This window comes from Dermacentor andersoni, chromosome 2 (assembly GCF_023375885.2).
Source record: "Dermacentor andersoni chromosome 2, qqDerAnde1_hic_scaffold, whole genome shotgun sequence".
NCBI classification, from domain to species: Eukaryota; Metazoa; Arthropoda; class Arachnida; order Ixodida; family Ixodidae; genus Dermacentor; species Dermacentor andersoni.
This window is the reverse complement of record NC_092815.1, coordinates 42,232,110-42,259,289: the sequence shown is the minus strand read 5'-3', so window position 1 is coordinate 42,259,289 and position 27,180 is coordinate 42,232,110. Positions and strand designations below refer to the sequence as shown.

Below are 27,180 nucleotides of genomic sequence, written 5' to 3'. Positions count from 1 at the left end.
GTTCAAGTGCACGGCCCCGGCACTGCACACTGACACCGATACACGAAAAATTGAAATCTAAACAAAAATCTGAGAAATAAACGCCATTACGATTGCTGGCATTTATGAAACCGATTTTTATATGTCGGCACCGCCGTGTAGTCTTGAGGCGCCTTCGACCTCAGGCATCGTTTTGCAGCTCATAATGCACGCGAATGGGAATGGGTGCGTGCATGTCAATGGTGATGCCTGGACGGCGCGCACTATACCTTCGCTTATGATTGGGCCACGCGCTCCGCTGTTCGCGTTTCATTTGACGTTGATTTTTGTTTGACGCTGAGTTTTTTGTTTTTACAGGGGCTGTCATTAATAAGGTAATCGAATATTAACAGATACCCAACACTTCATTCTTTGTATCTACATATTTCAGGACGTTGTTGTTTATTTTGAGGTAAGAATTCCGTACTTTAGCACACGGCAAGAGCCAAGAGAATAGACAAATTCACTGCGAATGGGTAGTGCGTACACACTTTCGAAGTGAAAACGCAAGCCAAACGGCCATATTCATAACTTTGTTTTAGTTATGGATCGTGTTTAAATGCTAGCTTCATTTCATTGTGCCACGCTCCATTCTTTGTAAAATGGGCTTACCTTGACCTTTCCTTAAAAATGAATATTAGAGGAGAATTAGTGGATGGTGCTAAATACGAGCGTTTATGTAAGGCAGCTGCGCTTTATTTATTTATTTATTTTTCATATTGGCATTTTTATCTAGTTATTAAGCATTTCTATATTCCCTCTGCCTTTTTTATTACTGAAGTAAAGACGGAATCATTCATCATGGCTTTTCTCTTTTTTAACAACGTTTCTTCCGCTAAAATTTCTCTTTACTTCTATGCACTTACGAGAACAGAATTGTAAATAAACTTAGAACTATTCATGACCGCATTATTCTGCAGTCCGACGAGTTTTCGTTCTCTAAGCGGTTTAAGGAGAGGCACCAAGACAACAAGTAGTTAAGCTCTCCCAAGTGACAAAGGATCTGATAAAGAAACGACAGTGCATGGAAGTGTCTACCTCAAGAGATCAGACAGAATTCGCGGAACTGTTAAAACTAATAAACAAGAATAAAGTAAGCGATATTCTAAATTATAATATAGGAAAGATTGAAGAAGCAGTAAAAATGGGAGTAGCGTGAAAGCTGCGATAAGGAAATATGGCATAGGAAAGAGCAAGATTTTTGCGGTCGAAGGATGGGATGGCACGGTGATGCCATCCGCAATTATGACGACATGGTAAAGGCATTAGGGGTGTTCTATACTGGCCTGTACCGTATCCAGAGCAGCCACTCAGCCTTCGTTGGCAGTAGTCACGAACAGGATACATCAGCTCCATGTGTAACTAGTGATGACATGTCCAGAAATGGCGGGGATATTATACGTGAATAGCTGGCGACCCTATAAACCCAATACTTCACGGCTTTATGAGTACCAGAGAGTTGGAAGAATGCCAACATTGTACTAATCCATAAAAAAGGAAACCTTAAGGAATTCAGTAATTATAGGCCAAATAGCTTTCTTTCTTTATTGTATAATATATTCGCCAAGGTAATCTTCAGCCGACTCTGGGAAACACTTGAATTCAATCAATCGAGAGAACAGGCTGGCTTTAGGAAGGAGTATTTTATGTAATAGATCAAGTCCATGTCATCAATTATTTAAGTGAGAAATCTGCGGAGTACATAAAACCAACCTCTCTATATGATTTTCGTAGATTACGAAAAAGGCATTTGAATCAGTACGGATGCCAGCAGTCATTGAGGTATTGCGTAACCAAGGACTACATGAAGCATAATTGAATATCTTAGTGAATGTCTATAAAAGCTCCTCACCTGCATAAATTCTCCACACAAAAAAAAAAGCTGAAAAACACCCAACAAGAGAGGGGTCGGGCAAGGAGGCACAATCTCTCTAATCGTATTCCACTGCATGCTTAGAAGAAGTGTATTCGAGCTATTTGAGTGAGAAGGCTTAGGAATGAGGATAGACGATTATCTCAGCAACCTCCGGTTTGCAGAAGATATGGTACTATTAAGCAATGCTGGGAACGTATTGCATTAAATGATTCAGGAAGTGCAAGAGTAGGGTTGAAAGGGCAGAGTAGGAAGAAGACAAAATGCAGAATAGAAAGGTAATGTTCGATACCTTGGAAAGTGAACAAGAATTCATGATTGGCAGTCACACTCTAGAATGTATGCAAGAGTAGGATTATCTAGGTCAATTACTCACAGGAGTCTGATCATGAGAAGAAAATTTACAGAAGAATAAATATGGGTTGAAGCGCACGCGACAGACATTGCCAAATCGTGACCGGCAGCTTTTTGCTATCCTTGTGACAAAAAGTTCATAATCATTGGGTTCTACTGGTACTAACATATGGGCTAGAAACTGAAGGTTAACGAAGAAGCTCGAGAGCAAGTTAAGTACCACGCAAGGAGCGATGGCACGAAAAATGTTAGGCGTAACGTTAAAAGCAAGGAAGAGAGCGGTGTGGATCAGAGAGCAAACGGGGATAGCCGATACTCTAACTGACATTATGAGATAAAAATGGAGCTGGGCAAGCCAAGTAATATGTAGGGCGGATAACTGGTGGACCATTAGAGTTACAGAATGCATGAAAGGAAAGCGTAGTTGAACACGGTAGAAAATTAGGCGACATGATGAAATTAGGAAATTTGCAGTCGGAAGTTGGAATCAGCTAGCGCAAGACAGGGTAATTAGAGATCGCTGGTAGATGCCTTCGTCCGGCAGTGGATGCAAAAATAAGTTGATACTGGTAAATTAGTGGTGAATGGCCACAAAGACCAAAATTATGACTTTCACAAAACGGTAAGTATTTTCATTTTCTTATTTTATGGATTGTGTATCGTTGTGTAAGGTGGTCGAGATCAGTACCGTAGCCTTTTGCACAACCATAAGTTTTTCAGCTCGCACTAAACATCTTACAATGCGGGGCTGCGCTCTCTTGGTTCTGTTTACAGACTAGCAAGACAATTTGATTCTCCATCGCCTTACCTCAGTTTGTGCCGAGTGATCTGTGTTCCTGTACTTGAAAACGTGTCGGCTTTCTGGAACGGCATCTGACTGTATTGACGATAATCACGCATATGTCGAGGTCCGTCGCTGCTATGAAACCTGGTCAGTGCAAACTCTGTTATTTATGGTCCTCTGTATTTAATCATCTTAGACCGCCGTCAGCTGAAACGCGCGATATTTACCAGTTGAATGTTATTTTTTTTAATATCGTGTGCCTTTATATCAGCAGTAATATCACGAAGCAGTAGAAATAGGAAAAGTTCGAAATATTTCTTAATCTATTTCGTAAGTGTATTTCTGTTATGAAACACACCTTAGAAACACACCTCCTAGTGTTAAATTAAATGCATACAGAACCTTCAATAAACCCGCTTTAGAGTATGCTGACACTATTTGGGCCCCGCACCAGAAGTATTTAATCGACAAACTAGAACGCATTCAGAACCTAGCATTGAGATTCATATATTCGCAACATTCGCGTCAAACGAGCCTTGCGAACCTGCGCGTCAAGGCTAACGTTCAACCACCAGCTCAACGTAGAATGATTTCCAGATTAAAATTTCCATACTTACTTTATCACGGCGCCTATCGAATACCACAAGCAACATACATTCAAGCGCCATTCAGACTTTCTGCCCGAACGAATCATAATAAATCAATACGGCACCATCCCAGCCATAATTACAGTTACAAGTACTCCTTATTCCCACAGGCCATTTCCCATTGGAACATGCTACCTACCCACTGGTGCTGTAAACTGCTCATCTGTCAATGCATTTATTGACAGTATTCAGAATCTGGAATTCGAGTGGTAATGAAGTGACTGATGTTATCTGTATTTCATATGCAGCCTCTTGTCGCTGCATGCTTATCGTAAACGTCACTTTTCCTGCTTGTACGAACCGGTCATTTAAGCAGAGTGTATGTATTTAGTGAATATGTTCATTTCTGTGTGCTAATGTTCTTTGTTTGGATACAGTGGTTTCACTTTTTTTTTTCTTTTTTTTTCGTCTTTTTGTACTCTATTCCATGTTGTAATCACTCCTGCATGGGCCCGAGGAGGGCCTGCAGTATTGTAAAATACATAACAAATATAAAGAAGCGTTGTGGTTTAATAGCGCTTACCCCTCCACGCAACTGCTGTCTTTTCTGTTACGAAAGTTTCATATTTACTATGCATCTTGCCTATGTCAACGGAATGCTGCATTTGACGTTGGCAAATCTTGGGAATAGAAAATTATTCGTTCGACGACTACCTGTGAGAGAAATTGCCAGCTTATATTCTCCGCCGCTTCGTCTTTCGATACTTCTGTCTCTAGCAAATAATAAAGCACTGCAGACAGCCTGTCTTCTGCAGCCTCCATATTTATTAAAGTAAAGTAAATTTCAGCCTGCCGTCTGCAGCATCGAACTTATCCGACTGCAAAGTGCGATTGCGAGAGAATGAAATGGACCGACACAATTTTTTTTTTATGAAGCCAGTCTGACGGGCCGGAAATCTTCCAGCGTCCACGGGTGCCGGGAAGCATTAATAAAGTTACCGAGTCTTATAATATATGATTTGCGTAAATAATGTGGGGCTGCATTTGACGCGTTCGAGTGCTGAAGAGCTCCGTTTTAAAGAAAAAAATAGAAGGATGTGCACGTCAGATAGACTCTTTATAAAAAGAAAGACATCATTCTCTTTCTTTTTTTGGCCTTTCTCATCTTGCGCAATCTAAGCAGTTGCTGGAAGCTATATGCTTCTTTCCAGCAGAGTTTTAACAGGAGACTACCGATGTACTACGGCTTGCGTCTGACGATATCAGCTTCAGGGAATCGAGACACAGGGCACATTTTAAGCTTGCACTTGGAATGCTAACAATATAAACACACGCAATATGGCAAATATTTGAAATCGCAGCCCTATTTTAATGCGATTAGCGTTCTTTTGGAACTGCACGCAGTTTAAGGGGACTATGTTTCTGCCTGTCTTTCGACCTGGCGTGGTCTCTAACCGTTTTCCCGCCAACTTGGGTCCCTGGCTAGTCAATGGTAAAAGGAGCACAGCATGCTGACGACACGTAAAGACGCTTTATGGCAAGTGGCCACATATCGCATCCACAAGTATAATTGTTTTTTTTTTCTGACTTTAGATGTGTACCAAACGAACGTCACTCGTTATCATCGGCTATTGACACGTGTAGCGGAAACCTAGTCGCATTGACAAAAACATCTCTACCCGCGCATGTCCGTGGCCGTAAAATTTCGGGTAGTGCGAATCGCCTTAGCATGTACCATTGTGTTCGGAAAATGCATAGAGGAGGCGGAGTTGTTCTTGCCATTTCCGGGAACATCCCTTCTTCATGCGTTCATAATGACACCGAATTCGAATTGGTCGTAGCCACAGTAGCCGCCGGCTTACAAAAGATTATATTATGTCTAGGTTGTCGCTGCCCCTCTCCATCTTCAACATTTGTCAGTGAAGTGCACGACAAGATTACTATAATTGGTAGATGATTTACTTTCCTCATATTGTTTGTAGTCGGATATTTTAATTTTCCTACTATAATGTTGAATGCAAATCTACCTTGTTTGTCACCATTTTCGTCATAGTATGTAACGATTTTGTTAACTTACTTGTGTTCAGTTTGCTCGCTGAGTCAATTATTAACGCAACCAATCAGGATATCCTTTAAAAGTGCTAGCATTCTCTACCTAATTCTAACCACTTCGCTTCCGGTATCACCTGTTCACCAGGGATTTTTAGACTCCCTTTTCTTGAATGCACCGGATCCTAATCCAGCTATAAGAAAGAAAACAATACGAGGCTAAAGGAAAGCTAACTTTGGCATGTTTAATTGTCAACTAGCAGAATATTTTACACATTCTCTTGCTTAAGTTGGGTGACCATTCCGTGCAGTCCAACTGGGACATGTTCGCAGGTGAAGTCGAACCACTCACGAATAAATATAGGCTTAGCCGCTCCACCACATCAAACTCACGTGCGGCCTGGCACAATGCCCACATCAAATGGCTAGAGTATATCAGAAAAAAAAAAAGAAAACGTTTCTATGTCTCTATTACCCAGCCAGACATTTGCGTACAAACCTCCTCTGGGCTGCTCACAGGTCGGCATCGACCATCTACATATCGACATTAAAAAAAACGCTAAAAATAATTTCCTCTCAGTGTTCTGACGTCGATGTTAAAAACCAATGAAACGAAATTTTGGCGAGTCATTAGCCTATTGCTTGACAATCACGTTGCTTTGATTGACTCTTCCGGTGACCAGATTAGTGAAACCAACTGCGCTGCTACTTTGAATGACACTTTTGTAAAAACAAAACAAAATAATTTCTTTAGATATTCATTGTAAATGACATATTGCGCTTTTGTACAATTATTTACCCGTGTCACCAGTGATTGATGAAACGCTTGACGTTGTACGACTAATCGAAACACTTAAGAATTATTCTTCTCCTGGTTACGATGGTCTTACTACTTTATTTTTATTACCAGTGTCTACAATTTCAATAAATTAAATAAGATGTTTAAGCAGTCACCGGGCACGTCTACGTTTTCTAGTCAACGGAAAATTGGGAAAATTGTTCCACCGTATAAATCAGGCAATAAGAACTACCCAACCATTTACATCCCTATTTTTTAACGGATATTTGTTGCAGACTGCTTCAGCGTATATTATTTGCTATCTTTAGTAGACAACATTTTTTAGTTGAATTCATTTGCCAAGTCGGCACAGCATAGTTTCCGGAAAATGCCTCATGAAAAATTCAGTTAATACATTTTACTAACAATTGCCATCGTATTCTTGATCAATCATCTCTTGCTGGCTGCACTTTTTTAGACCTTTCAAAAGCATTTCATAAGGTTTGCTACAGAATATTATTTTACGAACTACACCAACTAAATCTCCGCCGTGACCTCTTAAAATGAAAGGAGACTTTTCTTGCTAATAGGTCGTTGCTGTAGACTGCCATAATTCTCCTTTTTGCGAAGTTCACTTCTGCATTTCCCAAGGCTCCGTCTTAGGCCATCTATTGTTCCTTATTACTATTAATGAGCTCACATCACTAGTAATCTCTTCGAACATTAATCTCTTTGACGACGACTATTTTATTTTTCGAGAACTAATTAATGATAACGACATCAACGTATTGTAAATCGGACCAAGCTATATTTCACTGGTGCAATACGTGGTTGATTAACCTAAGCATTAAAATGTGCGAAGTTACTCGTGTGACCAGGGGGAGGGGGGGGGGGGTTATTCTGTAAGTGTCCGTCTAGTGGGCTGTCCATTTCGGCCGCATCTGATTGGATGCAGCTGTACGAGCGAGAAGGAGACGAGCGCCCCCAGCCAATCAGCAGCGATCGACCCAAATGGACAGTCCACTAGGTGGATTCCTACAGTGCATACCACCACAGAACCACTGACAGCACAGCTCCGTACTATCTCAATAAGATTATATTGGAATGTGTAATTGGAATTCGACATCTCGCCAGCTCTGATTGGTCCAGAGAGCTACTACAGCCTCTCTGATTGGCTCAAACTGCCGCCATTACAGAATTTGACAATATGGAGGAATTCGTCGATGCCTAGAATGGCAGCCAAGTTTTGCGAACGGGCGGCGTTGAAGTCAAGAACAATTCAGGCTATACACTTTCATATCCAAGAATGACGGCGACTGTGCAGCCGGCCTGGAAGCTCGGCGGCAGGTTTGCCTGCGCGCAACAAAGCATAGTCAAGCTTTCTTTTCCACTTAAAGTCAGCCACGTTGTATATGTCCAGAATTCGATTGCACAGTGCTTAACTATGGTTGTTATTATTTGTTTTTATCAGCGCTTTCGCGAACCTTAGGCGCTGTCATGTCACATCGACGCGTTTAATATGCCTTCGATATCGAAACTGCCTTAGCCGTCAAAGGACGTAGACAGGCTCCTCTATGCCGACCAGAAAAGGAACACACTATATCTTTAGGCGATGTCTTCGTCATCCCCTTTCGCGTCCTTTGTTTTCGTTTGTTTCGGCCCGGTGGATTCATTTCTGCTTTTTCGCCGCTTCAGTGCGTTCTTTCCCAACTCAATCTTCTGCTCATTCCTGCTTTTACGTTCCGTGTCCCACGTTCCAACGGTCCAGACGAATCACTGCCCTGTGTCCCGGCTGATTTCAGTCATCTCTTCACTCTCTCTCCACCGTTACCCCGCTCGCTCTTCTTTAATCCTCTGCGCTCATTACCAACAAGCACCAGCTGTTGAACGCACCCGAAAACAACACGCAAGAGACAGACGACACGATGGCGGACTCGGCCGAAGAACTCATAACTCGGAGTTAAAGCGCCTGCGACCCCTCGCTAGTTGTCCGTTTCGATTTTCGGGCGCTATAAATAATGGTTTCCCTGAGAAACGAAGCACGCAGCTCGAGCTCTGAAGCGCTTGTTTCGTACTGGCTTTGCCGTCCCCCTCATTTTAGCAGTGTTTCGTGTCTTCCTTCCACTGCTTTCGTCTCCATATGTTGCTAATTCATTGTGTTGGTGAGGGGGGGGGGGGGGGGCTTTTTTCTTTTTCTTCGGTCTTTTTCTGTGCGACATTATGTTACCGTTCTATCTAGAGAAGCGCTGAGAGCGTTGGTGTTGACTTGCTTGCAAGGAAGAATGGGAGTGGACACGTGGCGCTAATGAAATTTCTCTCGGCATTGAATATGTGTAAAAAAACGTTTACATGACTCCGAGGAACAAAGAGAAAACAAAGAGGGGAGCGATTTCGCTTAAATTTAGGAGCATGGATGACAGTAGGCAAAGCGAATCAAGGGTGTACCAGTTCAATGCCTTCCGCTTTATTTTATGTGCGATGGGCAGGCCCACGCGTTTCGCAGTGCGATGTCTCTCTTCCTCTCCTTTACTTTATTTTCCATCCTTTAACTCCTTTATCCCTGCGTAGGGTAGTCAACCTGACGCGCGCCTGGTTGGCTTCCCTAGCTTTACTTTCTCTGTTCCCTCCTCCTCATTCAGCGCTTTCTTTTTCTCTTCCCTTCATTTCGTGCCATGAGACGCGTTTGTTCTTCTTCATCGTAATCGTTCCGAATATTCGGGGACCGTGTTGAAATGGCGCACCCTGCCGGCGATTTGCTCTCGGTCTTCCGTTAAATTCATCGCACCGCTTCGATTTTCCGATCCTCCTCGGTTGATCAGAAATAATTCACCACGCGAGAGGATGAATATAGGATCGGCCGCGTTTCTTTGTCCATGCGCGTCAGCTGTAACGAGTGTGCTGTCTCTGACTGTCGCTGCATTTCTGCCCAAAATCAAGTTGCAGTGGTGCGAAAGTTTGGTACGGGGTGCGTGAGTCACTCGGAAGAGCCAATGTGCAGATTGTGCAAGTCAGCGACGTATCACTCCGAGCCTGTGCCGCTTTCTCGGAGGAGAGCAAAGCAGACGACGCAGCAAGCAAGCGGTGCGCCTGACCGCCCGCTATCACGTATCATGACGGCCGCGCACGTGTAATTATCTCATATGCGGCGTCGTTCACCGATGCTTCGGGTATATAATGCCGGCGGAGGGGGTTTGTGGTAATCAATTATGCAGGCCACATTTACTGGGAGAATTGGTGAAAGCGCTATAGCTTTCGCGTCCAGTCCCAGAGTGGGACCACACGGAATCAGTAAACCACCCTGCACACAGTCCATACCCTACATAGTAACCAATGCAGCATTAAGCCCGTCAGTCGCCGCAAGGAAAAATCAGCTTTAACAACGCGTTCATGGTACATTTGCAAAGCACATCACTGCAACAGAAGCGACAGTACCACGGAGTAAGACAGTAGTGCTGACTGGGCTCATCTGAAAGGAACACGTAAAGAAACGCCGGTCGGTGGTTCACAGTGCCTTCACACCCCCATACTCCCGTGCCAACGCTCGGACATAGAAGATGAGCATGCCTGTTCCGACTCTTTGTGAATTTTCGTTTTTCTCGTCGGGTTTCGTTGGCATTGCACCTCGAATAAAAAAAATGAAATAAACAATAATAAGCTTTTTTTGTTGTTATTAACGTGGAATTTCCTGTTTGGCTGCTGCTTGATCCAGACGCCATGGGTTCTTATGTGTAGCCGACGACAGGATTACGAGCTCCGTCTCACCGGCTCCACGCCAGTTTTCCTTTGTTTTCTTTCTTTTCTCTTTCTTTCGTTTTTTCTTTCTTTATTTTTTTGTAGACGGTCGGCTTTGGAGCGAAAAGGTCGTGATAACCACAGCGCTACACCGCATCGCAGCAAATTTAGTGAACTGACTCATTTCTGAACTGACCACGGGTTATTTATCAACCGGACCCTTTTCCTTGAATAATATTACTGCTCATTCGGAAAAAATTAATGCTCATATTATAAACGTAGTCGGCAATCACCTGTAGGTTCGTGAGAGACTATGTTGATGTCGGGTGCCACGCCGAGGTACCACCATGTCATTTTTCTAGAAAGGAAGTAGGATTGTAAGCACCTACTTAGGAGGCATGAAACTATGCAGACATTTCGTAATACTTGACAATAATAAATCTATGTATCTGTAATATGACCGATGCGAAAGCACGGAAATATATTCTACTGCGTACTAAGCAGCGCACGTGGAGCACATGGAGCCATGAGCGGAGCTATTGTGCCCCTCGTATGTTTAGCTGCACTGCAAGTTCATTTTAAGCAGAAATATAGTTTCGCTATGTGACAAAGATCGCGTAATTGTGCTGTGAGTTCACTCCGTCTAGTGATTGTTGTTGTTGTTGTTGTTGTTGTTGTTGTTGTTGTTGTTGTTGTTCTTCTTCTTCTTCTTCTTCTTCTTCTTCTTTTTCTTCTTCTTCTTGCACAGTTAGAGTAAATAACGTGGCCTCCTGCGTTACATCCGGTCAGCTTCACACATCAGACAGACAGCGTTGCTCAACAGCTATACATGTAAAAGAAAAAGAAAAGAAAAGCGTTATCCGCGAGCGCCTATCACCACATGTCAGGACCTTTGTAACAAGAATGCCACTGCGAATATCAGTAACCATGCCGCAACCAGAAAGCAAGAGAGGGTAACACTACGATGTGTGCCTCTGTTAAGTTGTACTTCCCAATGGAAAGTCAAAAGTTATCCTACCTCCTTCATTAAAAGCATGGAGTTTTTTTACAAGGGTGTCAGAGTGGGCCAGTTGGTATTCTGTTATGTTACGAGGGCTTATTGCGCGAAATAGATACAACCGGATGATATGGACGAGCGCTAATTTCTAACTAAGGCTTATTGGGAAAAAACTGTGTCTTATACAGATTACCAGCAAGCATATGGCAAAAAGGTAAAAATACTGAAACAAAACAGTGCATGAGATCGTAGACAAAGCAAGAAAAGAAAGAAAAAGAAGAAAAATTATACAGGCACCCCACAAGAACAATATATCCAAAATGATCTCGATCTCTGTTGCTATCGCATGTAGACTGGTAACGTAATATAATTCACGGTGCATTCGTTTCCCATTGCCAAGACGCTTACGTGCTTGCGTACACAGAGCGACCAGAGTGGCTTGAACAGCCGCCCGCGATGTTTTCTGAGCCGTCCTCGGATTGTTCATTTGCATCAAAGTGGACGTCCGAATTTTACCATCAAGATGGCACAGCAGGACAGTTTTTCGTTTACTGGCTGTAGCTAATTACGGCGAGGTCATTTATGGAAAACTTATTGACTGTCTCTGTAACATAGCAGCGGCAGCGTAGCTGCCGTCATGTAAGAAGGGAGACGTTGACGACCGAGTGGTTAGCCGAGAACAACGCACAAGTGTTTAATGCACGTATATATAAAGCAAAAGGGGAAAGGGAAAAGGAGGAGTGAACATAGAAAAAGAACTTGACGCCTGCGCATTGACAGCGCGCACATGACGCGGCGGTTTGATACCACATTTTACAACAGTCTCTCACATCAGTGGTCACGTGCTCATGTGCAGTCTAGGGAATTTCGTACGAAAACGAGAGTTGACTAATGACACGCCTAAACAGACGAAGAGAGAGAGAAGAGGAGGAATAAACTTTATTTTAGGACAGCAGATTTGAGACCTAGGCCTTTCTACCTAGATGACGGACTCGAGCCCTTGGGCCCTGGTGGCATCTTCGGCCTGCTGGATTGCCTTAAGTTGGTCTTCCGGTGCACAGCTGAGCAACGCTGTCTCCCACTGCTCCCCGGTCTTGCGTATTTTATTATGTGTGGGTGTCCGAGGAAAAGCCCAAACCACATGTTGTAGGTTCACCCTTTCTTGACAGAATCTACATCTATCCGTGTAAAGGTCCGGTAAAGGTGGTGGTAGGCCGCTGGGTTCGGATATCTAAGTGTTTGTAAGAGGCGCCATGCCGTCCTTTGCCGTGTACTTAGCGAGGAGTATGCCGGGGGGAAATGGGCCCTTTCCAATTTATAGTGTTTGGGGATCTCGTCAAAGCTGGTCATCCGGTCTCTCTCCGTTCCTAGTATTTGCATCTCACCTGCTCGGCCCGTCAGTTCTCGAGCGAGGTTGTGCGCTATTTCGTTCTCAGGAAGGGAGGAGTATGCGGGTGCCCATATAATGTGAACGACCCGATCTTCACGACAGTTGGTTAGAATTCTCAGCACTTCCGCCGAGATTTTTCCTTTGGCATAGTTCTTGGCGACTGTCTTGGAGTCGCTTTATACGATGTTAGCCTCCGTGGAGGCTATTGCCTGTGCTAAGGCAGCCTCCCCCGCCACCTCCGCCTTTCCTGTTCTTACGGTGCCACTAACTCTGGAGTCACCCTCTAGAGTCCTAACAACTATGGACAAACGCTGTCGATTTGCGTACTCCGCTGTATTCACATAGACCACGTCCCTGGCACTACAGAATTTTTTGTGAAGAGCTCTCGTTCTTGCGATTCTTCTATCTAGGTGAAACTCCGGGTGCATGTTTCTGGGGCTCGGGGGCATTGAGATATGTTCCCTTATTTTCCTTGGGATGTCTCTCCGCAGACCATGCTGTGCTTCGCAGATTATTCCGACGTCGTTTAAAATGTGTCTCCCCATCAAACTCTGTGTAAGTATTTCATACTGCGCTACTCTCTGGGCCTCAATAAGTTCGTCTAGTGTGTTGTTCACGCCGAGCGCCAAGAATTTCTCGTTTGACGTATTTGCCGGAAGCCCCAAGGCCTGCTTATACGCCCTTCTAATAATGCATTCTATCTTGGCTTTCTCCGCAGCATAGAGACTGAGGTAAGGGACCAGATATACAGTACGACTGATTGCGAATGTTTCTACTAATCGGATGAGACTGTGCTCTTTCATGCCATATTGCCTGTCGGATATCCGCTTTATTAGTCTGATTGTTTGTTGAACACTATTGTCCAGTAGTCGAATGGCTTCTCCGTTATGGCCGTTTACGGATATGTGGAGTCCCAATATTCTCAGACTCTCCACTATCGGTATCCTGGTGCCTTCTACTGTGACCACAATGCCCGGCCTTTCCTTAATGCTTTTTCTACCCCTGCATGTGGGTCTACACTGCAGAAGTTCGGATTTTTACGAGGAACATCTCAGTCTCTTGTCTTTGATGCAGTCTTCGACTGTGTTTACTGCTGTTTGGAGGATCTCTTCCACATGCCCATCGCTTCCAGCCGCCACCCAGAGGGTGGTGTCGTCCACGTATAGGCGGTGTCCGAGTCCTTCTATCTTTTCGAGACTCGCAGGAAGACCGATCATTGCCACGTTGAATAGAAAAGGAGATAGGACTGAACCCTCCGGGATTCTAGTTTGTCTGGTTTGAGCGCCTTCGATTTGGATTCTCCAATTGAAATCTTTGCCGTATGATCCGTCAAAAACTCTTTGATGTACGCGTATGTTTCACGTCCTACCTCTAGCTCTTGGAGATTCTGTAGTATTGCGTTGTGCATGACAGTGTCAAAGGCCTTAGTTAGTTCGAGACCTAGTATCGCCTTGGTGTCTAAAGTTTTCTCACCCGCATCTATGAGTGAGAGAGAAAGAGAGAGAGATATAATTTTGAATGCCAGAAACGTGGAGGTCGGCCTGAGTGAATTGCCTCTAGCCATGCTGGGGAAAGGGCTTGGGGGAATAACAGACAAAGGACGTTAAAAGGAAGGAGGGTGGTGTTACGATGAACATGATGATAATGATGAGGGCTCCACAGCATATGGTTTCTATGCAACGTGTACGTGCACACTTCGCAGCACAGCACACCACAACCATCTTCGTGGGCAAACGTAGAAGTTACTGCAGTGTAGTTAATAGATTATCTATAGCTTTCATAATTTTTGCCACTGTTAGCGCCACTGGCGTTTTTAAACGAGACAGTAGCAGCCGCAGGGCGTCGATTATTTGCCGCAGCATGGCTTTGATGACAGATTCCAATGGTGATTTTTTCGGTGCACTGTCCTTGCTCGCGTTGACAGTCTGATACCCGTGTGCGCGCCGGCAAGCGTGCCCATACATTCGATTCCGGGCTTGCACGGCTCGCTTGAAGCAACGGTTTTGAGAGATCTATCGATGCCGATTCAACTACCATCTGCGGGACCTGCGGAATTGGAGCTAGGGAGCTCTCGTTTGGACCTATGTCTGAACACTGGCTACATGATTGCAGTACGACGCTTGATGAATGTTCGTGCGATTTCGTACATGCCCGTTCTGTTTTTACGCTTGTCTTTCTGCGTGTGCACCATCTTTACTTCTCGCTGCAATAACTCACCAAAACTGTAAATACGAACGCAGCCGTGGATGCATAAGACAATTCTCACACAACTGACGAACACAAGCCCTTTTCTCAAAACATCGCATAGCAGTTGAGAAACTGCTAACCCAACGTTGATTGGTTAGCCTCCGTCATGCCGTAACCCCTGCGTCATGTTTTATTAGAGATGCAAGTGTCACATCTCTCTTGCATCATCTTTGTCTGAAGTACGGAAACTGCACCGCAATTTAGCGGAGCGCTACATACAGGTATATTGACATTCACCGTTCGTATAACGTGCGTGGGAAATGTTGTATCGCATGTAGGAAATACTGTGTGCCAGAGGCGAACTAAACGTTAAAACAAAGACGATACTTTTCTGTATTCCTTTGTAGCAGCGTAATGAAAAAGGTCACCGCGAAAAGAAAATTTAGGAGTGCAAAAATAGAAGCAGCAGCGTGATCACCACGCCGCTTACCACCGCGCGCTTCTGTCTTCCTTTGTACATCACTTTGTAGCTCTTCTCCCACTCCGCGAGTGGCGCAGTGCTCAAGGCAGAGCACCAAATCAAAGGCAAATCACGACCATCGAATGCGCGACACGCGCACGCAAAAGGCGCATCCCACGCGCACCCCGCGGTAAGGAGCGCTCAACGAATGACCATCTCACGCACTCACCGTGGCGCAGTTCGATCGGCGGCCGCCAACCACGCCGGCGGCGCAAGCGTCGCGGCGAGCAGCGCGCGGCCCGCACTCTCCGCCGAGGTGTCCCGACACCGCGCACGACCCCAGGCGCACCTCCGGCTAGACGGCACGTGATGCCCTCCGCCAGGCAGCGGCGGCGGAGTCGCCGGCGGCGCCGAAGACGACAGCTCGTGCTCTCCGCCACGGCGATGACGCCCTCGGTACCGCTGCCGCCATAGAAGAGTGCATCGTCACCGCCGACTCTCGCGAGGAGGGAAATTCAAAAGGCGCCCGGCTCTAGTGGCGACGAACGCCGGGGACCGGCGTGCCGCAACCGCCGATCATCAGGCCCACGATGCGCAACATCGGCAGCTGTTGCTGCGGCGGCGGCAACAACAGCTACTACTCGAATCACGACAAGTGCGGCAGCGGTGCCGCGACGCCGACGAGTCGTCGTCAGCAGCTGACGGCCGCGTGAGATGCCGTCATCGGTTCCCGTGTTGGTCGCCTGCATGGTGTGCGGCGCGCTACTGAGTCGCGCGGCAGCCACCGCTTTCGGGCAGCAGCAGATCGTCGTGCTTCCTCACGAGGACAGGTGCCGTGCGTTCAATGCCAGCACGCTGCGATACGCCACGGAGACCCTGATCTCCAACCACACGCAGCTGGCCGCTTACCTCTCCGAGTTCAACATGACGCTGACGGTGCGCAACGCGACCGATGTCTGCAGCACCGGCGGCCTGCTGCCCCTCATCGAAGCGATGGAGGACCCACGCGTCGCAGGCGTCGTCGGTGGCCTGGACGAAGAAGTGTGCGCGGCCGGCGAACTGCTGGCGCAGGTGCACCGGAAGCCCCTGGTCGTGTGGAACTGTCACGGCTACGCCGCAGGCGCTCTGCCGGCCGACAAGGCGTCGTCCGTGTACTTCGGCCGCGTGTCGTCCAATGTGGCTCTGGCTGCCTTCGCCGTGGCCTCGTGTCTCAACGACCTCCGTGTCAAGTACGCGGTGTTGGTGGTGTGCGAAGAGCAGCCGTGGCTCGCTCTGGCCAACGAGCTGGAGGCCAAGCTGCGGCCGTCTGGTCTTGTCGTGCGCCGCGTCATCGCGCTATCGCCCAATGCCAAACTGGAAGAAGTGGACGCCGCTCTACGGGTGATCAAGGCGCCCGTCAAAGGTGACCAAGCTCGTCTTTTACGGAGCATGATTCAGAAGCACTGGTTTTTTATTGGAGTTTGAACAGCCGAATGGTTCAAATGGCTCGCTCGTGGCCAGATCAACAACAGACATTCTGACAATCGCTTAGCATGGCAGCTAAGTCTTGAGCTATAGTGAGCACGAATACCCCCTCGCTATCGTAATTAGAATGCTCGTCAAAAAGAATCTTGGTCACAGAAAGGGTCTCTCAAGTTCAAATTTATCACGTTTTCTGACGGTAAATAGCGCAGAAACTGAAGACAAACTGAAGGAACACATATCACCAACTAGCCTGCGTCGCACACTTCTACAACGTATCACATCTGCGCGTTGCACTGGTAATTTGCACCTCAACAAAGGCTTTTTGCATTGAATTGCTCATAACTTTTTTTATTTATTTCGCGGTGACGCTGCACATAGCATGGCGGGAACGGCCGCTGGACAAGGGATGTTTACATCTATCAGCGTTGCCATTTGTCAGTGGCCTGACTTTCGCTCCAGCGTTAATACTTCTAGCGTTGCCCAGTCAAAGTGCGCACACTGCCATGAAATGACAATGTATATATTTTTTGCCCAATACTTCAGTGAAATAACAGTGATAAATCCTTTCCGGTGCTTCCACCATGACCTAAATTTAATATTTATTCTTGGCAAACTGGCAAATCATGCAGCTTAGCAGAGTGCTGTATGCAATGCTATTAGTGACGGCGTTAAGATACGTAAGCTACAGGGGACGTCAATAAAGCTCAGTTTGTTTTGGTTTTCTCGTGTGTGGAAAGGAAAGTGAAGAGGGCTATCGTGCCTAGTGGAAGTCTGTTGGTGAAAGTAGAAAACTGTGTATGAGTTGACAGTTGAAATCTAACTACGTACACGTCGCGAAAACTCACATTTAATCTAACCAGACTAAATCACTACTAAACGATGAGCAAAAAGTGAACAAGATAAAAGCGGGAGCCAACGTTCCGACAAGTGGACTTGTCTTTTTCACGGCATTCAAACTACTAAGTGATCACTACTAAGTAATCACAAGTTTACAAGTTGTTCAAAGTGTAAATATTGTGAAAGCTAGTGGATATCTTGTAGCGAAATTAGAAATTTACCATTCTATGAAAAGCGCTCGACTTCTCAGCCCGTGGAAGAGTGGTGCGATTGATGTGGTCAGCTATACAAAGAAAAGCTAGGCTGACAGCAAGCGTGTTGGTCTTGAATAATTGGTCGACAAAAGTAAGCCTATATAGCTCCACGCAGACAGAGAGCTTTATTTAAATCTGCCAGATTGTATACATATTAGTCAGCACGAAAAAAACGAGACACGGAGCTAAAGAACACAGGACGAGCGCTGCCTAACAAGAGAAATTCATTGAACAATATTTCAAGAATTCAAAGATTATCAAGAACTCTACTGCTCAAGATTCTCTACAGTCCGCCTTTAAAAAGTCTTGCCTACATAAATGTTACGATAATTTTCAGCAGCAGATTGTTCGTTCAACAAAGGCAGGGTATCCTGCGCACGGGTTTGTGTCGACGTCTGAGAAACTCATCAAGAAGTGCAAATCTCTTCCTGTTAAAACTGACGACATGGGCATTATAAGAGGAGCAGTAAATTTGTTATGGTGCCATATGTTCATAGACTGTCCCATCGTTTTACGAAGATAGTGAAAGGTTTTGACGTGGATGTTTTTTCGCCCAACCGTTCAGTACGTAAGGCTTGTGCTGCAATTGAGAGGAAGGCAAATGGATCAACTGCTGTTGGTTGCTCTGTGAGTCATCGCAGACCCTTCGTTTTCTGAGCCGTAGGCGTAGTTTGTCGAATTCATCTCCCTTGCGGGAAAGCCTACATTGGGCAGATGGGCAACTGCATCAGTGAGCGCCTGCGTCTGTATAAAATACTTTGAAAGCAACGCCGACCTGTCATCTTCCAGGACATTGCAGATCTTGTAAGTGCAAACCTATCTTCAAAAAAAAAAACTGACGTCACCATCAGGCACCAAGGCAAAGGGGTCGTGAACTTGCTGCAGCCTTCCATAAAGAAAGGTTGCGCGATGATTGTGTACCTGAGCCGCCTATAGTTTCTGTTACATGGTGAAACGCTCTTCCTCGGTAACTATTTCCAGGTGGCTTAGATTTCCTGCGCACGCAGGTGTTGGTTTATTCGTGTTTTTTTCTTTCGTGCGTCTTGTTCAATAAATTTCATTTGTTAGACAGCGCTCGTCCTGTGTTCTACTAACTCTGTGTCTTCCGTTATTTTGGCACTGATTAATAAGTATGCATCCTTTCCAACCCACCCACCTTTTTACCTTACTGCCAGTTTGTTTACGTAATTTCGCCGATTCACTATTTGGACATTACTCGCGCTGGTTAGCATTTTATTTCTATGAACACGGAAGCGCTCAAATATCGCGTCAACTTCGAAAAGCTGGCGCAAAACAGAAAGGGTCAACCTGTCCGATTCAGGGAAGAATGACATCGCTTCTGTCCTAATTGGAAAAAGACACAAAGCGCGAAATTTGTTGAACGAAGTCCAGACAAGTCCGCATATCATTGTTCTTTATCTTTCTCTCTTTTCCTTTTTTTTCTTTGCGGCAAAGCGATGGGCTGTCTTGAGTGCTAAATATTTCCGGATCGTTCTTCCTTTTCTTTTTTTCAATGTGCCCAATGTAGTTCCAAAAGAGAGGGTCGCGCGGACTGAGAGAGAGAGAAATAGTGATAAGAAAGAATGCAGGAATATTGACCAATCAAGAGTTTGTGGGGAAGGGCCAAAAGTGAAAGGGAAGTGCGTTCTGCTACAAAATATTCGGACAGAGACATGACGGTCAATGGCGATATTGCGAAACACTTCCCCCAAAGTGGTAAACGTCGGTCTTTCGCTTTTCATTTGTTTTGGCCGCGATGCCGGAAAGCCTCCAACTCTTGCCGCTCGCCCCGTTTGCAGCGCTTTACAGCGAAGCTGTCTATGGCTAGGATCCGGAATTTTACGGCGTCCTCGCGGAAAAACTCTCCCCTAAAAAGTGAGAGCGAAAGAGCCAACAACAGAAGCAAACGCACATCGCCGCTCGTGTCGAAGCCCGGTATAACGGCCACCTGTGTTTAAAACGGCGCTTCGCCGCAGCTTTGTTTCTGTGAATGCATGATCAACGTAGTGCGTGACACAGTGTACGCCTGACAATGCGACCAAGAGGAAGATTTGGTGCCATTTCGCTCCACCATTGCTATGGGAGGGCCACGCGTGACCCGTATACGCCAGAAGAGCAGCGTATATCTACGAGGAGCGACAGCTAGAGCAGCGGCGGGAGAGAGACCGTCGACGTCACGCCAACCCATGCGGCCCGAAAGGAAGAGCGTGCCCGCGATGTGCTACGTAAGCGACGACCGAGAGCCGACGATGCATATTGCGACGCCAAGAATGCTGCGAAGAGACGTCGACGCCATAAGAGCACGGGGCGGGATTCGACGGCGCCTGCGCAAGGTTCCTAGGAGATTTTCTCGATCATTACGTATCTCAATCGCAAATCGCGTAATTACTAAACAGGGAGTAAGAGCTTTACGAACCACCGTAGCGGCTTCGCTGGTTAACCACTTTCACAGAGTGGAGTGGCCGAGGAAATTTTTAGTGAAAAGTGCGCTACTCTGACGCCGCATCGTTTTGGTCCTTTGTAACGTAGTATTTGTGCTTGCTGATATGATGCGACGCCGCGACTTTTGTATTCGGGGGAATCATGTTTAAGTTTAACGGAATTTTTAAATATCGCCTGTTACAGATAGCTTATAGTTCTAGTCCTTGAGCTGGATCATTCAGAGAAGGGGACATTATTTTCATGAGAAACCGAAACGCATATTGAGCTAATCAATAAAAATTCACTAATTAACTTCTTCGTTGATTGCAGCACATATTGCAATTTACTAATTGTAGCCGGTGAGTTGGCAAGGCGTATCCATTTGGAATTAATTTCCACAGTGACACCAGTTTTAAGATATGCGGCATCAAACCCGCCGTAAAAATGCACTCTTGCCCCACTTACTTTTTGAACAGCTCGTTCGTTTATGTTTTGAAGCTCAAAAGTAACTGGAACGCCCTAGTATTTCGTGCGATACTTTGGGAAATAATAATGACACGTGTACTTGTTTATCTTTTCCTGGCGACCGCTTGTCACCGCCTAATAAATGTTATTGCACAGCGCAGGACGCGCCTGCATGTATCGGAAGTTTCTGGAATGTTATCGACGGTTCCAGCCGCTGTCTGGTCACTGAACCTTGTGTAATCTTACTGCATATATGCGCGACGCGAATAGTGTCGAACTTTCTGAAAGACACGCGGGTCCCAGCAATTACTCTGGAACATTCGACAAACGATGTGTAAAAGCCGACGCTCTTGACCCGCTGATCAAATTTCCGACGATCGCCGACTGTGTTCGCCGCTATCGTTGCTATCATTGCGTGTAACTTGCTTTTGAGGGCACAAGTTCGCCCGATACAGATTTAGTTTCGTCATTTAAAGTTTGGAACTGTGTTCGTCACAGTCACTACCACGTGACAATATCTCGAGAGTGGTGTTATCCTAGAAATTGATTTCAAGTGTGTACGTTTGCAAGCTCATCGGCTACATTTCATAAATTTCAATTTGTGCCATAAAGTAATCAATTAGGAAGGCAAATACTGAATGATTGTTCATTTGTTGAATATGTGTTTCTATTTCTCGTGATAGTAATGTCCGCCTCTTCGAATAATCCAGCTCATGGACAGGAATTATATGGTATCGGCCACCGGCGACTTTTAAGAATTCCGTAAAATTGAAAAATAATCACTCCGTATATAAGACACTTTTTTTCAAATTGACGCGTTGCAATTCCTCGACAGAGAAGATCTTTTTTGTAGGAGGTTGAGGTCTGTGGCGTCATAGGCGGAGTGTGTGTGTGTGTGTGTGTGTGTGTGTGTGTGTGTGCGTGCGTGCGTGCGTGCGTGCGTGCGTGCGTGCGTGCGTGCGTGCGTGCGTGCGTGCGTGTGCGTGTGCGCGTGTGTGCGTGTGTGCGTGTGCGTCTGTGTGTGTGTGTGTGTGAGAGAGAGAGAGAGAGAGAGAGAGGCGGGCTTCAACGAGCTTCTCAGGCCCCCCAGTCCTTACATACATATACACATATATAAACCTGTTGTGTGTTTGTCAGTCAAAATGTTCTTTCATTTCAAACGAACTTGATTTCGGTGGCTTATAATTCGCCCGGGACGGCGGGCTGAATTACACGCTGTGATTGAACCACTCATTTTCAACTTCGCCTGCACATCACCCATAACCTTACCCCTATACCTACGAAATATAAACAAGGTGATTCGTTTAGTTCATCGAGGACACCACAGGTGTTTCACGTAAGGCATGTTAACAGGAACAAAACGATGGTTCCGTAATTGTTTGCAACGTTCATCATTAATCCATAAACATTAATGTTTCGCCAAGCATTGCACATGCCCCCAATTTTCACCAAGTATGAACATGGTGTGGCGTAGAGTCTTCTCTGGACAAAGGTAAACTGAGCGGATACCAGCCGGATAAGGCAATCGAGCACTTGATCAATCACTTCATCGGTTGTATATATAACGACTGTAATTTATGACGCACATTTACCTACGCATGCACGTTGGCTGTACTTTCCTTTTCCCCCCATTTAACAAATTTTGTCTTGATGGCAGTTATAGGACGGCGTTACTCTCGAAATGTTCCGGAGCACTTACACACGCAATTTACTCGAAAGGCAGTAATTGACCCACATACTCTGAAATTTGTCTGCACGTTACCCACCCTTTCTTTTATGCCAACTACCGAAGAACTCCCTTGTTTATTTTGCCGGGGTCATCAGGTAAACATATCCTGTATAAAATGATACGTTTACCTGATAAAACCTGTTATATGTATATCAGGTTCTTATCCTGTATATATAGTGTCACGTAAGTGTAGTACGAAACCACAGGGGGCGCACTAATGTTTCGAATATTTTGTTTGCTCTCAGATTTGATAGAATTTACAGGTTTTTACATGGGTCGATAAAGTATAACTCCGAGTTCTTAGGTTCCTGATCAAACCAGGTAGCTTTGCTGAAAAGACAGGTTATTTCTCTCAGGAGCAGACGGATTTCATTGCGCAAAACAGGAATATTAATTGTCTGTGCGTTATTGTGCGCTCGATTTGCATCTGCGTCCGCTGCAGTGTTATCAGGAATAATGCAGTGTTCGGGTATTCATTGAAATACAATTACTTGATTCATTGGTTGCTTGCTTTTGTGTGTTCCTTGAGCGTCTCATATACAATAGCAAAGTGCTCGAATAATTTTTTTACTGCTTTGTAGTAAAGCGAGAGCGGCTTGGAATCGCTAAAACTGACCCATTTTGCGCATATTTTACTGATGTTATGAAACACAAAGCACACAGGATTGCAAACAGTTCTGCCACGGTGGAAGACGTCTCTGGTGATAAGTTAAATGTTTGCTCTAACGCCAATTGTGTAATGACGTATGCTGACGCCGAGGGGGGGAAGGGGAGAGAGAGAGAGAGCAAATGATAAAGGAAAGGTAGGGAGGTTAACCAGGACTGAGCCCAGTTGGCTACCCTACACAGGGGAAAGGGAAAATGAATTTTTATGAGATTAACCATTTGTATACATGCGAATGTACTGCGGACATAATGAGTATGGACATCTCTCTTAAATATTATCTGCTCGACCAATAATTCTATTTTAGGACTTGTTAACATCCAAGGAAGATAAATAACATCCAGTTTTGCATAATTCACATCGTGGTAATAATGCTTTATCTTCTCGGACAGCACATTGTGAATTTTGCTTTCGTTTCGTTCGCTAAGCGCGGGGTTTAATGGTTGCCTCTCGTGTTGCGTTAAGATGCGATAAATATGTCGGCAGGTTTCAGCCCTTTGTATGACTTTAAATGGTGGGTGACAAGCTTCAGCAATTACTAGAGAAATCGAAGTAGCTTGCGGGACGCCAAGACACACCCACCACCCCCTTGCCAGTAAACGTCTAAGGAAAGTCTTCAAGTCAGAAGTTTCTTCTATAAACTCGCAATGTTTAAAAGAAAGTGTAGTTTGCTTGTCTATCTTTTCCTTCTCACGTTTATTTTGTTGCCTTTGAATCTTCCTTTGTCCTCTGACAATTTGAAGTTGTCATTCCTCTAGCAGGTTTTTTTTCTGCTTAATGACACCATGTAATAGCATACGTTGTCGCCTTTCGGTGGCACCTGCTAGTCCTTGTCACATGGCTAACAAAATTAAATCACGAAATGTGCAGCAAGGCATTGAATACAGACAGAGCGAACGAACGAACACGGGCGGTGTTCTGCACATCAGCCCAATTAGCCACGTAAGAAGAAACTTGTACTGTTGCACACATAAGTACTATTCTCGGAATTGACTAAGAACACTTGCAGGAGTGTACACTCATGCAGGACGAAATGCAAGAACACATAGATAGTACACTGTATACCTACTTGACAACATTATACCAAGCTTATACTTGCATGACACATATACGATCTGTAACGTTGAAATCTTTTGTTAGAAGGCACTAAAATGGGGGTAGCATGAACATTCATCGCGGTGGCTTAGCGGCTATGGTGTTGCACTGCTAAGCACGAGGTCGCGAGATCAAATCCCCGACGCGGCGGTCACATTTCGATGGGGCCGAAATGGAAAGGCACCCGTATTTTTGATGTGTCCTTTACTGTGTCCATTTCATTGGGGACGCAGTAAAGGGCACCTGGTTGTCGAAAATAATCCTTCAAAATGTAGTATTAACGTAAGATATAGGCATTTACTGAAAAGAAAAACAATAAAGTGACAAGCTCTTTTCTCTGCAAGCCCGCTGTTGGCCACGCGTGAATTGTCTTCCTTTTTTTTTTTTCAGGGTAAATTGCTCATGTAGTAGAAGCAGCTCAGAACACTGATTTTAGTCCGTACAACAATTTTTCGCATACGTGTTCCTCACTTCTGCGATAAGAATTTATCTGCAGACAGCGTTCTTCGGATTTATGTAGCTTTGCTTGATGACCGCGTGAGAGGCACGTTTTGAAAGGGTGCGCCAGGTGCTTATCGAGACTACGCTGGTGAGTATTAGCAATTAACTGATATTTTGGGCACTGACAGAAAAACGCTCTTTCTTTTTTTAAATTTTATACCAACTAAAGAAAAAGAACGAAACTTGGACATGTCCTGAAATTAATCTGGCACATTCAGAATGTCTAGCCTAGGGTGACTCACGATCCCGGAGAAGCGCGTACGCATTCTTTGAGGCAACGGCCGCTCGGCACTTTCATATCGTCGAAATAAAGAAAATAAATAAATTGTGGGAGTATGAGTGTCAAAACCACGATACAGTTATGAGACACGCCGTAGTAAGGGGGGTGGGGGAACGGGGTACTTCGGACCAACTCCGCTGTCAAAGTTTCACTGCCTGCATTAACCACAGTGCGCATTACATAACACTTATTAGAGTAAGGTATGTGTAATAAGTACCCATGGTGTCCTCATATTAGAATCACTACAGGTTCTTCTGTTCTAACAAGGCATGGCATGTGCACAGAATCAAAGCACAGACTTCCGCCAGCCTTTTCTGCCCAGTGCGCCAGGGTTATTGAAACCTCCCAGGCAAATGAATTCTTCACGCGAACCACGTTCCATGATCGGTAGCGTAATAGCCGTCTGCGCTTGGATGGCAAAGCTATCGGACTGGTTTTTTAATCGGCTTTGCTTCGGGGAGCTTGGCAAGCGAGAGAAGATTGCGAACCTAAGCCGTCGCACTCTATAAGAACAGCTTTGCCGCCCTGAGGCAGCAAGCATTAAATATGAACACGTCCGTAATGGTTTCTAACGGTATTTCCAGGTGACGCTTCTGAAATCTCTTAGTGGAGCGATGGGGCTGCGGGAACACGGGCAAGCACAGCACTGCACCGAAGGAAGGCCGGGAGAGACAGCTTCTGAGTATTTTATCTGCGAGAACCGTTGCTACGAACTACACGTACGAGTTTTGTTTGAATCGACCACTTCTGCTGGTGTATAACGGTGGTGCCTCTTTTGAAGCATGCACCCTTGCGCCCCCTGTGGAAGAGAAAGTGTGCTGCGGCCCTTGCAAGTGCGACAGCCCTTGTCTAGGCGGTTGTGTGTTACGCTCTTGTCCGTCCCCACTTTCATATACCGGGCGTCTTATTTTAACGTTAACAGGCATTTTAACAGACAGGCATTACTTCCTTTAGAAATCAATACGCATAATTGACTAATTAAAAAGTCTCTAATAAGCTCTTCAACAAATTGCTATAGCGCACATTTAGCGATACAGAAGTTGAAGCCAGTGATATCACGAGGCACATCCACTTGTAATGAATTCTAAAACTATCACTAGTTTTGAGCTAAGTGCAGTCAAACTTGCCATAAAAATGCACAGTTCTACTTATTTTTTTAATAAAACGCCGTTTTATATATCGAAGCTCGAAAGTTACTGAAACACCAACACATTCCGTCGCAAATATTGAGAACGGATATCTCGAAACAGTAGTCATCCACAGAATTTGCTCCAAATGGATATGCCTTTAAATGCCACAGGTTACAATCCATAGATTGCAATATGTGGTGGAAAAGTTTCGGAAAGGACTCGTTTAAAAGTTAATGGGAAAGATATGTTAATTACTCGAACATTCACTTTAACTTCTTGTTCAAATAATGTCAGCCTCTGCGAGTAATCTAGCTCAAAAAATAGAATTTTGTTACAAGGTAGGCTAGCAAACCGGAGACTAATATCTGGTTAACCTCCCTGCCTTTCCTATTCATCTCTTTTTCTCTCTTGCTACATGTCGCGGGTGATTTTTAAAGATTCTGCTAATTATAAAATAAAACACCCCGTGAGGGGTGTTTATTTCTTCCTTAACGTGTTATCAGCACTAGAACAAAAAAAAAAGGAAATAAACGAAAGGCGAGTTGTACCAGCTAATAAAGTTCGCGTTTGAATAGTATTCTAGTTATCGTATCCAGGACAAGTGTACTTTATTCAGTGTGCTATATAGCCATTGCATAAATTTCTGAATTCTTTATTATTCTCAAGAACAAATGGCTTACTGCCTTCTTGTGATCCCGTCGAGCAGCAGGTCTTGATAGCAACGTTCACAGGTCATGCACTAGCAGAACTGATGGAGCACAGTCCTCCGTTGGCGCATCTGGTAGGGTGAACATAAATTACAGGATCCATTTTCTATGACTACCGGTAGCTGAAGCGCGGGAAAAAAGACGCGGGGGCTTACGCCACCATTCCAGGCTTCTGGCCAGTGATGGCTTGTAAACATGAGTGAGTGAGTGAGTGAGTGAGTGAGTGAGTGAGTGAGTGAGTGAGTGAGTGAGTGAGTGAGTGAGTGAGTGAGTGAGTGAGTGAGTGAGTGAGTGAGTGAGTGAGTGAGTGAGTGAGTGAGTGAGTGAGTGAGTGAGTGAGTGAGTGAGTGAGTGAGTGAGTGAGTGAGTGAGTGAGTGAGTGAGTGAGTGAGTGAGTGAGTGAGTGAGTGAGTGAGTGAGTGAG

At 45.2% G+C, this 27,180-nt stretch overlaps 1 protein-coding gene across 2 annotated transcripts in view; it reads left to right on the top strand.

The window, feature by feature from the left end:
* The first annotated feature begins 15,528 nt into the window (after positions 1-15,528).
* LOC126542376 (retinal guanylyl cyclase 1) overlaps positions 15,529-27,180 on the top strand; it is a 218,172-nt gene continuing 206,520 nt past the window's right edge. For both annotated transcript variants that reach the window (XM_055077225.2, XM_050189429.3), the window contains exon 1: positions 15,529-16,611. In XM_055077225.2, coding sequence (XP_054933200.1) covers positions 15,924-16,611 — 688 coding nt within the window. In that variant the 5' untranslated portion in view covers positions 15,529-15,923. The remainder of the gene's footprint in view (positions 16,612-27,180) is intronic.